This window comes from Spea bombifrons, chromosome 10 (assembly GCF_027358695.1).
Source record: "Spea bombifrons isolate aSpeBom1 chromosome 10, aSpeBom1.2.pri, whole genome shotgun sequence".
Lineage (NCBI taxonomy): Eukaryota > Metazoa > Chordata > Amphibia > Anura > Pelobatidae > Spea > Spea bombifrons.
The window spans coordinates 19348590-19362830 of NC_071096.1; the positions used below are offsets into that span (position 1 = coordinate 19348590).

Below are 14241 nucleotides of genomic sequence, written 5' to 3' on the forward strand. Positions count from 1 at the left end.
ATATTGCACCCAGGTGGCACTAATGCTAAGCTAACCCATGATTTCCATACCCAGGATATCTCTTGTAACTATACGATACCCCTGAATGACACTAAGGTCAATTTATATCTTTTTAATTAAAAATGTAACTGTTTAAGTTTTTCTGATCACAATTTCTGCAGATCACAGCCCTAGTTGGGCAATGGACATTACGTTAGGCAGCCTCAACACAGTCCTTCTTGGAACTCCCTCAGCGAAAAAAAAACCTTACTAACTTTAACCACATCTTAATGTTGACCAATATGAAAAGCAGGTGTACGTTAACCAGGTAAAGTATATGTAGAAAAGGGGAAACGATCTCTTAATCGAGATTATGTATATGCATTACATCCTTAAAACATAGATTAAAAAATATGGCTAAATTAGACGCGCCAGCTGTTACTTCACAGCGGCAATATAAACGTTGGTATTTATATATGTGCACCTGTGACTTCGAGGTTTGAAGCGCACATGCGTTCCAAGCCTCAGCACAACGGTTGTTCTTATCAGTGGCGAATAGGCACATATAAGGAAGACCGAGTGCGCGAGTTAATTTTATGTGTCGGAAAGCCCACGCCTCCTCGTCTTACAGTCTGTCTAAATATAACGCATTCTGATGATCTCTATGTTGCTCCGCCGTACGTTCGGTGTACTGTCATTTGCACGAGCACCGCTGTTAGAAGCTGCTCGATGTCCGTTTGGCGGATCGCATCTGTCACCTGCTAACTCCACTAATCGAGGTTACGAGGCCGATTTTATCGTCTGCCGACAACTCAACTTTTCGACCGGACACCGGGTGCAGTGCTATTGGTTCCTCACTGATCACGCCCAGTCTGTGCTTTCTTTCGCTCTGAAACCGTTGTTGCTCAACAAGCTCGCTACTTCCATCTTTTTCCCGCCTTATTTGCTCAGACGGCATATGGCTACTAGTGGGAAAGTTGATCTGAACTCCCCCTCCACCAGCTGGAAGGAAGCAAAAAGTGAGAGCATGAATAATTTACTCTAGGTCTACATTCTAATATGTACTTGACATATTTACCCGCTGAAAGTTCCTTTTAAACGTTTTCTGCAACTTTGTGTATGTTAATAATGCAGTATTGGAAAAACTACTCCCAGTATTGTTGAACACCTGCCAGAAAGAATTACCCATGCAAACAAATTCTCATTTTTTTTTCTAGATAACACAATTACTACATAACACAAAGCATGCAATGATAGGTTATTGCCATATAATCTGAAGGCTTCTTAAATTTCTGTTGTATTTTTTTTTTATTTTATTGACTTGGTAACTAGAGGGTGCAGTTAGTGTTTTTGATCCTTAACACTTGAATGGACCATAGCAGTGAGCAGGTGACCATGCCCATGTTTGGGCCCGCTGTGCCACTGGGAAAGTGGGTTTGCCTGCATGTGATTTTACAACATTGGCAAGCACATTGGTGAAATAAGCGTATCTTATCGGCTTTTTCCCACTGATCCATCGATGCTGGATTTTGCAATTACATAATCTGCATGTTTAGATCTAGGTTTGCACTGTTTTTGCTGTGTCGACCTCTATGGGGCTGGTGGAGGGGGTTAATAAAACAAAGAGCAGTTGCATGACTTATGATGCTGTTGATGGCGTGATTACCAGTTGTTGGTTCTAAAAATTGTACACTGCCAAGGTAATTATACATTGCCATGATACAGACAGAAACAACTTATGATTTGTATTCAAATTGAGTACAGCAATGCCCCACATGCATTGGTATGGTATATTTTTCAGACAGTATGTTCAGTGTTAACCCCATAAAACTTTATATGGCTAAAAACACTTCCCTTAACGACAATTGACGGTCCGGGCACACGTCACCTGAAAACAAAGGGTTAGCGACGATTGACGTGCCTGGACCGTTATGAGTTCAAACGGGTAGATCGCTTTCTGCACCCAAACAGTGTTGCTATAATGCCTCAAAGTCGAGGCATTCAGCAACATCACGACCGGCATCAAGGGGCTCCTCGGGGCGTCAACGTCCGCCGTACGCTGTATGGCGGAGGACGCTCTTTTAAAAGAGTTTATCACCTTCTAAACTTCAACGGTGTCGCTGAAATGCCTGGATCACGAGGCATTCAGGGACGCCGAACACCCACCCCAGGACGCGCCGTGACTGCTCCGGAGATTAGTAAATAAATAAAATAAAAAATACCGGTAGTTGGAAAAAAAAAATTTGTTAAATGTAAAAATTATTTCCGGGGGGGCGTGGCTGACTGGCTACCAACATGGCTGCTTGAGCTCGGAGCTCTGTCGCACCTGGCCCGTATTTAGCTTATTTCACGCGTTTTCGTCAGGCATGGGCAAGCATGGCAGGGTCCCCGGCACCCCGAAACCGTCGGGGTCTAAAGACAAGGGGTCTCTTACCTCGATGCGTTCTTTTTTTCGTCCTCCGCCCGACCAGGATTCCCGCGATTCCGGCTCTAGGCCGCCATCTTCTCCAGCCAGTGATGTGGCGGACGAGGCCGTCTCGGTCGCTCGGCGGTCCTCTCCAGAACCTCAGCTCGGCACCTGGCAGGATAAATTGGACTTACTACCTACTAAGCAAGATATTGCCGATATTGTGGACCGCGCTACGCAAGGCATCAGTTCCAGTTTAACCGCCATACAGGCGGACATCCGACACGTTGGCGACAGGGTTGCGGCCTTGGAGGCAGACCAACCTCGCGTATTCGACACGGTGGACTCGCTGTCCTCTCAACTCCTGGAGCAATCGAGGGTTATACAACAACTCACAAGGAAGATTGATGACCTCGATAACAGGAGCAGGCGTAACAATATCAGGATCCGCGGCCTCCCGGAGACGGTTGTCCACGAGGATCTACCGGCCACGCTCACGGCTATTTTCAACAAAGCCCTTAATAGGGCTGCCGACTCGCCTATCCGCTTTGACAGAGTCCATAGGGCTCTGCGTCAAAAACCGTCTGGCTCTCTCCCCCCGAGGGATGTAATTTGCTGCGTCCAGGATTATCCTCTCAAGGAGGAAGTTATGCGGGCCTTTCGCTCTCGGCCTACCTTCACGTGGGACTCCTGCACCATTGCAGTGTTTCAGGACCTGTCTCCTGCGACTCTACAAATTCGGAGATCGTTGCAGCCGATCACCCGGGCTCTCCGCGAGGCGAACATCCCCTATCAATGGGGCTTTCCGTTCGCCCTCATTGTTAGAAGGGGCAGCGCTACCCACATCATACGCCAACCGGAGGATGTGCCTCACTTCACGGATTCACTGGGCCTGCCTCCATGTGATATACCTGCGTGGGAATACTCCTACCAACCGCCGGCGAATCTCTCGGATCCTACCAAAGCATGGTCTCCTCGTCGCCAGCGTAAGAAGAGACACCGAGGCAGAGATGATGCACTTTCTCAAGACACACATGCGGACTGAACTTTTGTTTTATTCGTTCTGCTCTACACCTTTTTTTTTTCCCGTCGGACCATGTGCCCTCCCGGTCTTCCTCCTGCCAACAGCGCTTCCTGATGGCCGTCGTCAGCGTTCCACTTTCCCGGAGTCGTCGGTTCGGATTTGCGGGTGATGTTTTCCAGCGTCTGATACTCTGACCGGCCTCTCGGGCCTCCTCGGCTGACGTTGCCCGTGGACTTTCCGACCGACGCACTGATGATGCGCTGTTCAGGTTTTGGGGGTGGGGGGGTATCTGGGCAGCCTTGCTTTTGTGTGTTGTGTGGTTATATTTGTATGCTCGACCCTTTCTCCTGTGTTGGGGGCCCTGTCGGCTCCCATGCGACCCGTGCTGGGCCAGGTCGCTTCACCTGGCTCCTGTCTCGTCCGATATGTCAGGTGTTTTCCTCCTGTTCCCCCCGTGGAGTCAACCTGCTCCCCTTCCTGTGGGAGGTGGGGTATTGGTTCATGACCTACCGTTAGGTCCTTGGGCTCACTATTTGATGCCTAGGCATCCGGAGTCTTGGGTTGCTTTCCCTGGGCATACCTTGGGCTCTTTATGTTTTTGTTTGGGTTTTGTTTTGTTTTTTGTTTTCTTTTCCCTGTTATCTCACCGCCAGGTTGTTTTATTTTACATTACATATCCTGCGATAATTGCTATCGATGTCTATCCCTGATTGCATTAAAATCACCTCACTTAATGTGAGGGGCCTTAATAAGCCGCAGCAAAGGTCGAAATTATTACATACGCTTCACTCCTTTCGTTCCCATATTGCGTTTCTTCAAGAGACCCATTTCATATCCACTAAAGAATTTAAACTTACTGATCGGCGTTTTTCCCAGGTGTTCTTTTCTAGTTCGCCGGATTCTAAAACTAAAGGGGTTGCCATTGTTCTTCACAAACTCCTCTCCTTTCAGCCCCTAGACGTATGGAGAGACTCGGAGGGCAGGGCCCTCTTTGTTAAAGGCTTTATTGGCAAGCAAAAGGTTACGTTGGCTAATATATACTCGCCGAATCGCAACCAACCGGCCTTTCTGTGTAACATTTTGTCGAAGTTGGGTGACTTCCAGGAGGGTTTGTCCCTTTTTGGGGGAGACTTCAATATGATTTTAGACCCCCTCAAGGACTCCTCTGCCCAATTCTCTCACATTCCTTTTAGGCACATTAAAAAAGTACGCCGTGCTCTCCATTTAAATCAGTTGGTGGATGTCTGGAGGTCTCAACATCCCTCTGATAGGGACTACACATTTTTTTCCCCTCCTCACAACAGGTATACACGTATTGACATGTTATTTCTCTCGCACCATCACCTCTTGCACCTTCGCTCCTCACGTATTGACATTTGTTCTTTTAGTGACCATGCCGCGATTCATGTCACACTCTCGCTGTCGCGGCCGCGCTTTAAGCCCTGGACTTGGAGGTTGAATGAGAACCTTTTAGATAACCCCACGCATTTGTCGGATCTCTCCGACCATCTCAAGCATTATTTTACTGACAACGCTACGGATAGTATTCCCTTTCCTACCGTCTGGGAGGCCCATAAGGCCGTCATGAGGGGTCACCTTATACAGTTGGGGGCCACCCTCAAGAGGTTGCGGTTGGCCGAGGTTTTGTCGTTGACTAACCAGATACATAGGTTGGAGCAATCTCACAAGGCCTCTTTGTCCCCTGGCCTTCTCCCGCAACTTCATACCCTTCGCTCCCGACTGGCCTCCCTACTGGACGCTAGAACGAAACGCTCTTTCCTGCTGGCCAGGAAGCACTTCTATGAATTAGGGGACAAGCCGGGGAAGCTTTTGGCTCGGGCCCTCCGGGCGCAATCTTCCTCTTCTTACATTCCCAGAATTAGGAACGGTAGGGGCACCCTATGTCATGAGTCTTCGGAGATTGCTCACCGTTTTCATGAGTTTTATTCGGCTCTTTACAATTTACCTCCCGCGACCCCCTCAGATCAGCATCCCCGCCCCTCTATTCAGGATTATCTGGCTGCACATTTCCCTCTACGTTTGGAGGACTCCGTCATTGAGTCCCTGAACTCTCCGATTTCTAGTGAGGAGATTAGCCTTGCCCTGAAGGCTTCTCCAAAGGGTAAGAGCCCGGGCCCAGATGGCCCGACCACTGGCTATTACAGTCGTTTCTTTCCAGTGTTGGGCCCCCATATGACTAAATTCTTCAACTCTCTAGCGGAGGGTCAGTCGCTGGATCCCCAGACCAATTTGGCTCATATAGTGGTTATTCCCAAGCCTGGGAGGGATGCGGATCTTTGTTCTAACTATCGTCCCATTTCCTTGATCAATACGGATCTTAAACTCCTGGCTAAGGTGATGGCGATGCGTCTCTCCCCTTACGTTCCCACCCTGGTCCATAGAGACCAGGTTGGGTTTGTTCCTGGGAGGGAGGCCAGGGACAATACTATCAGGGTGCTCAATCTGATTGCGCATGCGACCCGCCATGACATTCCGTTGGTTTTGTTGTCCCTGGACGCCGAGAAGGCGTTTGACAGGGTGGCCTGGCCCTTTATGTTTCAGACGTTGTCTTCAATTGGTCTTCAGGGTCAATTTTTCAACCTTGTCAGTGCCCTGTATTCCAATCCCTCTGCACAAGTTAAGGTGAATGGCATTTTGTCCTCATGTTTCCACATTCACAATGGTACCCGTCAGGGCTGCCCCCTTTCCCCGTTGCTGTTCGTCCTGGTTATGGAGCCCCTTGCCTCTGCTCTTCGGGGTCGCAATGACATCTCTGGTATCCGCATTGCTGACCATACGCATAAGCTTGCCATTTATGCTGATGACATGCTTTGTATGGTCACGCAGCCCTCCACCTCCCTCCCGCACGTTCTTGAGGAGCTCCAGGTCTTCTCGGGCCTTTCTAACTATGTTATTAATTTGCGAAAATCGGAACTGTTAGGAATTAATCTGTCCCCGTCTATTCGAGACGCTCTGGCGCGGACCTTTCCCTTTCGTTGGCAGGATAAGGCCATCAAGTACCTGGGTCTCTGGATTTCGGCGGACCTTTCACAACTTAAGTCCTTGAATTTTGATCCCCTGCTCTCCGTGGTTCGCGACGATCTTCGTAGGTGGGCTGTCCCACACATATCCTGGTTCGGTCGCATAGGGGTAATTAAAATGAATATCCTCCCCAGGTTCTTATACCTTTTGCAGTGTTTGCCCATCTTCCTCCCCAAAACGTATTTCAAGGCCTGTCATAGGGTGTTTCGCAAATTCATTTGGGGGGATCGCTCTCCTCGGCTCGCGTTTCTGTATCTGGTCCGGCCCAAGCTCCGGGGGGGTTTGGGGGTCCCTAATGTGGAGTGGTATTGGTTGGCGTCTCATCTGCGCCGTGTTGTGGAGTGGTCCCTAGGGGTTCCGAAGCTGTGGCTACCTTTGGAGGATTCGTTTTTAGCGCATCGTATTTCGGCGGTTCCATGGTTACCGGACCGGCTTCGTCATTTACTGGTGCCTTCGCACCCCACGGTTTCGGCCACTTTGCGCGTTGTCGGTCGCCTTTCGCGCCGTCGGTTACTCACCTCTGCTCCTTGCCCCCTCCTTCCTCTCACACACAATCCACTTCTCCCCCTCGACCTCCGTCGTGGTTTGGCTGGTTCTTTCCCTCGGCTAGCGACGGACATTGTTCGAGTCTGCCATCTCCTGCAGGGCTGTGAGTTCAGGCCCATCACGGCTCTGGTGGACCAGGCTCCCCCCCCATTCCGGTCCATGTTTTTGCACCACCGCTTGAAACATTTCATTTCCTCTCTCCTTCCTGACGCCTCACTTACCAGGGCCTTGTCCAATTTCGAGCAGTTGTGTGTTCTCCCCACAGAGCCGGCGCATCTGCTTTCCCACTTATATGCACTGGTGGTGGACGCGCACTGCACCTCGAAGCCGTACTACCTCTGCCTATGGGAGAGAGACCTCTCTGTCCAGTTTACTGATGATGACTGGGACAAGATCTTTCTGCTTATCCATAAAGGTGTCCTCTCCTCTAGGGTCCAGGAAACTGCCTTTAAGCTATTGTCCCGTTGGTACAAGGTGCCCCTGGAATTACACCATTACCTACCTCGGGTCTCTCCCCTATGCTGGAGGTGTGCGGTGGCAGAGGGCTCCTTTCTTCACCTGTGGTGGGAGTGTAGGGACATTCGGCCGTTCTGGGAGGCTGTTGCTAGGGTGATTGTTGAGGTGTCTGACCCAGATTTTGTTGCGTCGCCCCAATCCCTGCTATTTCTCCATACCCAGGTTTCCTTCGGCTCCTATAAAAGGTCTCTTACTATTCACCTGATTCAGGCTGCGAAGTCTGTAATCCCCAGGTTTTGGAAGAGGCCGGGTTCCCCTCCTATCGATGCCTGGATCTCCAGGGTTAATTTCATCTATCAGATGGAGGAGCTGGTAGCGGCTTCGCAGGGGAGGGAGTATAAACACGGCCTCAAATGGTACCCTTGGATATCCTTTATGTACTCGCTTCGTCCCATGGCCATTGGCCTTGTGTAGCCTTCACGAATGCTCCGGTCCTTCTTGCTTTTCGACCCTTGTTATCCTTGCCTGGCTAGGCTATATGATGATAGACTTCTCTTTGCAGTTTTTATGGGTGGTGAGACTCAGGGTCTCTTTCTGTTCTTTGTTATGTGTTGGATGTTCCATACATTGTAATGGTTTCTATTGTCGCTCCTTATTCTCCTGATTTCCTCCTGTGCCTTTCGTATACTTTCGGTCCATGTGTGACTCTGGTATGCGTTGCTCGAGCGATCCTTCACCGCTTTTGTATTAGTACCCTGTGTATGTAACTGTGGATCGCCCACGCTGTGTTATTTTACACTTATCTTGTATATCCTTGCACAATGTAATATGAGTCTGTTTTCTCTTTGTGTTTTATTGCTGTGCATGTTTCAATAAACGGAGAATTGACAAAAAAAAAAAAATAATTATTTCCTGCTGGTGTCACCATCAGGGGAACCTTTAAGTTCCAAAAAAATGTAAAAATAAAAAAAAGGCAAAAAAATATTTTTATGAGCAAGTCCTAAAATTGGCACTTTAGCTTTAAACAATTCTCACATTGAAAAAGTTAAAATACTGGCATGTTAAATGTCCATGGGGTGTCTACTTTAAAAAAAAATGTATGATGTCCCAATTAACACCTGGGGAAGGATGACCACACGTCTAATTTCCAATTTGAAAAAATGCACATGTCCTAAATGTGGCCTTTTAGCCCTCCAAAAACCCGACATGCATGAGGGGTATCACTGTACTCAGGAGATGTTGCTGAACACATGTTGGGGTGTTGTGTGACCAGGAGCTGTAAATTCATACCTAAAGTACGTGTGTGGGGAGCAGATGCAAGTCCTGCATGTGTTATCCTGCGTTATCGAGAGGGTCAACATCCAGATCCAACCTTTTGTTGGATGCCTAGTACAGTATTTGCCTCTTCAATGGAAGCAAAGTGAAGAACACAATATGCTGATGTGTGCAATTTTTACAATGTTGGTTCATCTTGTAAAGGGTTTAGGAGAAGAATTCAAAAAAATACAAGCATTTGAAATAACCTGGGGTGTCTAGTTTTCAAAAATATATGGTTTTATAGGGCACACTAAAATGGCCAAGCTCAAATATGTACCAAATAGGACATGGGCAGTGGATCACCAAATGTCAAAGTTTAATGTTGAAAAATACGCATGCCCCAAATGTGGCCCTTTTGCCCCAAACAGCCAAGCAAACCCATTCATGTGGGGTATAACTGTACTCAGAAAACGTTGCTGAACACATATTGGGATGTTTTATGACAGTGACATATACCAGGACCTGATAATTCATAGCTGAAGTAAAATGTGTGTGGAAAAAAAATAAGCAAAAAAATTACTACCACAAAGTTTGATAAAGACCGGCGGTAGAATTAGTGCATGGAAAGGGTTAAAATACTAGCATTTGAATTGCCCTGGGGTGTCTAGTTTTCAAAAATATATGGAGTAAATTGCTTTGGTCGGCTTCAAAGATACCTCAAATAGCACATGGGGGAAGAATTAACAGATTTGGAAAAAATGGTTTCGAAATAGCAAAACGCTACTTGCACTTATTGCCCTGTAACGTGCATAAAAAAGCAAAATAACATAAAAACATTGGGTATTTCTAAAATTAGGACAATTAGTATAATCTATTTAGCAGTTTTTTTCATCATTTTATAGATGAGTAAAATATTTTTCAAGTAAAGGTTAGAAAAAGTCATTTTTTCTAAATTTTTTTTACCATATTTTTGTCACGACACAGCGTAGGAAGGAGACACCGAAGTCAGGTAGGACTGGTAAGGGATGGTCCAGAGAGCCGAGGTCGGGATACCGGAGAACAGGAACGTCGTTGGAAAAGCCGAAGTCAGGATACCAGAGAACAGGAACGTCGTGGGATAAGCCGAGGTCAGGAGACCAGAGAACAGGAACGTTGTGGGATAAGCCGGGGTCAATAAATAACAGGAGAACAATAGGAACGCGTACTGAGATAGGCACTACCAAGATAGGCACGACCATCAGAAGGCAATGGCTGTAAGTTTCAGAGTCTCTTAAATAGGCACAGGAGTTCTGGTACTAATTAGAGGTTTCCCGCCAAATATTCAAAGTGCCGTTACGTCACTTCCTCTGCGGCCATCTTGCGTGTGACGTATTCGTAACCTCCCAGCATAAGGCGATGCAGTTTCCGACGGCGCCACTAGGCGTGAAGAGGAGCAAGTCCGGACACCGGAGCAGAACCAGTCTCCCGACTGCGGCTGCCGGGATCTCAGTGTGGAGGCGGGAGGTCTCCCTTGCCGTCGCGGCGGCGGCTGCTGCTGTGCAGAGGCGGGAGGTCTCCCCCTTCTTAGCGGCGGCTGTGGCTACTGTGCAGAGGCGGGAGGTGTCCTTTGTGGCGGCTGTGGTTGCCGTGCAGAGGTGGGGGGTCTCCCCCTTCTTTGCAGCGGCTGCTGGTCCGAAGCGGGGGGTCTCCCCCTTCTTCGCGGCGGCTGCATTTGCCTAGCAGGGGACCCGGAGGAGCTCCCTGCCCGGTATGTAACAATTTTATACTTTTTTATAGTAAATAATATGATACAATCAAGCCATTGTCACGAAGGGGTTAAAGATTGTAGACACACCTCATTTACCTTTCTAGATGGCTCATTGCAGCCACAAATCTAACAGCTGTTTGAGTTTTTTGCTGTAGCATTTCACAATTCAGTCATGTTTTTGGATGAGTGCTTCACATTGAGCTACCTGGATAAGAAAGAAAACACATAAAAGTACTAACACAGCTAAGCACATAGATACCCATTTGTGTGTGTTATGTCAATGTTACATGGTCACAAATACCTTATGCATTTGGGGGTAAAACTACTCCTAAATACCAAAACAGCCCCAACAAACTATATGTTCCCTCAAAGCTCATCACTTAAGGATTTCAAAGACACCCCACTCACCATTCTAGGTGGCCCACTTTTAAATACAAATCTAATGGGAAACAGATCTTTTTCTTTTTTAATATCTACACTTTCAAGTGTCAGGCACATTTTGGGATGGGTGCTAAATGCTGGGATAGGAAAGAACAAAATGAATCCTTCACTTCTCCTGAGCACATAGATAACGTGTGGGGTATGTGAGCGTTAAATAGTCACAAGACACCCCCAAATCAAATGATGCAAAGAGTGCACCTTTTTTACTTTTGAACCAGGAATGCCCACATCATGATTTATGGGGGTAAATTACCCCTAAGCATCAAAATGACCATCATAAACGAAATATTCCCTGAAAGCACAAAGCTACACTCGCTGGCCACTTTCTTAGGTACACCTGTTCGATTGCTTGTTAACACAAATAGCTAATTAGCCAATCACATGGCAGCAACTCAATGCTTTTAGGCATGTAGATGTGATCAGGTAGTAATAATGTATTAAAACTTTTTATTCATTTCTGTTTTGTAATTTATTTGATACCCCTCTTTCTCTGACAACTGCCACGTGTAGTCAGTTTTTGTTCAGGAGTGATCTGATCATCATCAGTCAATTCCTGATTGACTTTGCACATGACTTTTGGAATTCTGGGTAGACGGCACCAGCAGTGCCCCCGCAATCGCCACAATTGTGATGATGTAGGAACACTTTACCCATGAAGTACCAGGTAAATCACTGGTCCTATATGGATGCTTTCTCATGACATACTTAGGTCGCGAAAGAGTTAAAGGTTTATAAAATGATATCATACTGGGCCACTGAATTAAATTATTTGTAATTTGTTGACTTCCTCTACACAGGTTACCTGAAGGGTTTGAACAACAAGAAAAGGCGTGAACATTATGGCATGAAAGATTTTATCAAACTCAAGGACATTCCCACATGGAAAGATGCTGCAAAAAGTAAGTACACATAAACATCTTATAACCATATATACATATGGAAAGGTCAATGTTTCTTCTGCAGCCAGGGAATCCATATATTGTGAAAATAAATCTTACTTTATAGTAATGTAGAGCATAAAATATTTCCATAGTCATAGCAGGGATGCCATCAGGGGGGCTGATCTACCTGATTTGTCACAGGCCCCCTCATTGGCCTAGCAGCATGTTATCCTTGACTATACTGCAGGCTTTGGGTTGGAAATGTCCCCTTTCTAAGGTAGGGCGCCTTAAACTCATTAGGAGGGACAAATATGGATGGGCATGATGTTAATTTGGCTTGTCAAACACAACCTATCATTTCTTCACAAGATCGTACCAGAAGGATACAAGATAAACATAAAGAACAAGATGGCATTGGTGGAAAAGATGACAGAAACAAAAAACATAAACTTGATTTGTACGCGGCTTAACCCCTTAGCGACCTTTAACGGTTCAGGGCCGTCACGGAAAAACAGTCACTTAACGACCTTTGACGGTCCTGAACCATCATTAAATTAAATAAGCTTAGACGGCTTAAACGGCATTGCCTCGATGTCGGCATACAATGTATGGCGGCGGATGCCCGTTTTAAAATAGTTTAGGAAGCGATCAACGATCACCTCCTAAACCTCAATGGTGTCGCTGAAACGCCTCAATCATGAGGCATTGTCAGGGTCCATCCAGGCTGCGGAGCTGCATATCTCTGTTTTTCCCTGCCTTGCCTCAGTTACCATGTTTTGCTATGGTCCACTTCTGGATTTCCGTATGCTCTGTCCTGAACCTCTGATTCTTTGAATGCTCTTTGCTTCAGCTCCTATTTCCTTTATAAGGTGTGTCCCATCCGTTTGTTCTGTTTGTCTCAGTCTGTAGTCTAAAGGTTTGTCTTTCTCGGTTCTGTGTTTGGATTCAATGTTTAGTTTATCAGTACTTTCGTATCCAGGGCTTAGCGCTAGGACCCACCGTCATTGGAGTACTTTGGCGTAGTGGTGGGCTAAGCATGCTATGGCCATATGATGTGACGGAATCTCCAATTGTTATCTCATAGTCCTAGGCTAGTTCCTGTATTCATGTTTGTCTGTCTCTTATGTACCTTTACCCTCCTTCTCTGAATCATCTGAGGATTCTGGTTCCTCTCTCCTCTCCCCATGTCCCAGTTAAGAAGTCCTATCCTTGCTTAAAGGAGAAGCATCTGAGGATTCCGGCTCCTCACTCCTTCCCCTGTGTTCCCTGCCTTGTTCCCTGTCCTTTGTTGTGCCCTGCATCATGTATGTCTTGTCTGGTTATGTTCCTTGCTTGGTCTCCCTGTTCCTTGCTCTGTCCTCCTTGCTTAGCTTCCATACTCCTAGTCTGCAGCACCCTGACATAATTCTAGTGCGATGTTTCATGCCTGCTCCAGGGTGCCTGCAGGATATCTCCAAGTTTTGCTCGTTTTGTCAGATCCAAGTTTAGTTCGGATTTCCACATCCAGCCACGTTTAGTTCTGCTTTGTTCTGGACATCATCTTCCGCTGCTATGTCAGGGCGCTGGTATGTGGCTGCTCAACCCTAGATGCCCACCTGGGAGAGTGCAGTCGCCCTGCATCAGGCCCTGTCCAACTCCACTACTGCGCAATACCTCCTGAACTCCATCTTTGGGCGCTATGGATCTTTACAGTCGTCTGTATGGACCCGGTTCCGTGACAGGCATTCAGCGAAACCAAACACCCTCCCCAGGACGTGTCGTGACCGCTCTGGAGAGCAGTCACAACCGCCACTGCGAGTGATTCTGTCACTCGCAAGATGGCGGCACCCATTACAAAAAACAATGAAGTTGAAAAGAATCTTCAGGAGAGTCTCTCCAGACCCTCCTGAGAATCTGGCTCCATTTGCAGGTTGAATACAGGTACTGCATTCAACCATGCAAGTCAATGGAGCCCAGCTTTCTATGTGATTAGTAAAATATAAAAAAAAATAACATGTGCTAACTTTTAAAAAGAATTATGCAGTGAGGTCACCAGAGGAACCATTCAATACCACCAAAATGTAAAAAAAAAATAAAAAAAGGCCAAAAAAGAATAAAATAACTAAAATAAAAAATAAAGTTTATTATTTTGCGCAAGTGCTAAAATCTCGACATAGAATCAGCTTAAAAATAAAAGCATTTCAAATACTTGGGGTGTCTAATTTAATAAAAAAATGAATGGTTTGATGGGGTAAATTGGAGTGGCCGGGCTCAACGATAGGGCATAGGCACAGCCTGACCAAAATGGAGAAAAAAGCGCACTTCCCAAATGTGGCATTTTAAATCCCAAACAACCTGACAAACCCATGCATGTGGGGTATCACTGAACTCGGCAGATGTTGCTGAACGCATGGGGTGTTGTTTGATAGTGACGCATACCAGGAGCTATGAATTCATTCCTGAAGTACAAATAAAAAAAAAT

The 14241-nt window shown here is 46.6% G+C and overlaps 1 protein-coding gene across 3 annotated transcripts in view; it reads left to right on the forward strand.

The window, feature by feature from the left end:
- The first annotated feature begins 594 nt into the window (after positions 1 to 594).
- Positions 595 to 14241, forward strand: part of MACROD1 (mono-ADP ribosylhydrolase 1) — a 362985-nt gene continuing 349338 nt past the window's right edge. The window contains exons 1-2 of one of the 3 annotated variants that reach the window (XM_053448688.1): positions 595 to 998; positions 11697 to 11798. In XM_053448688.1, coding sequence (XP_053304663.1) covers positions 635 to 998; positions 11697 to 11798 — 466 coding nt within the window. In that variant the 5' untranslated portion in view covers positions 595 to 634. The remainder of the gene's footprint in view (positions 999 to 11696; positions 11799 to 14241) is intronic. The other 2 variants (XM_053448690.1, XM_053448689.1) reach the window with 2 other exon arrangements.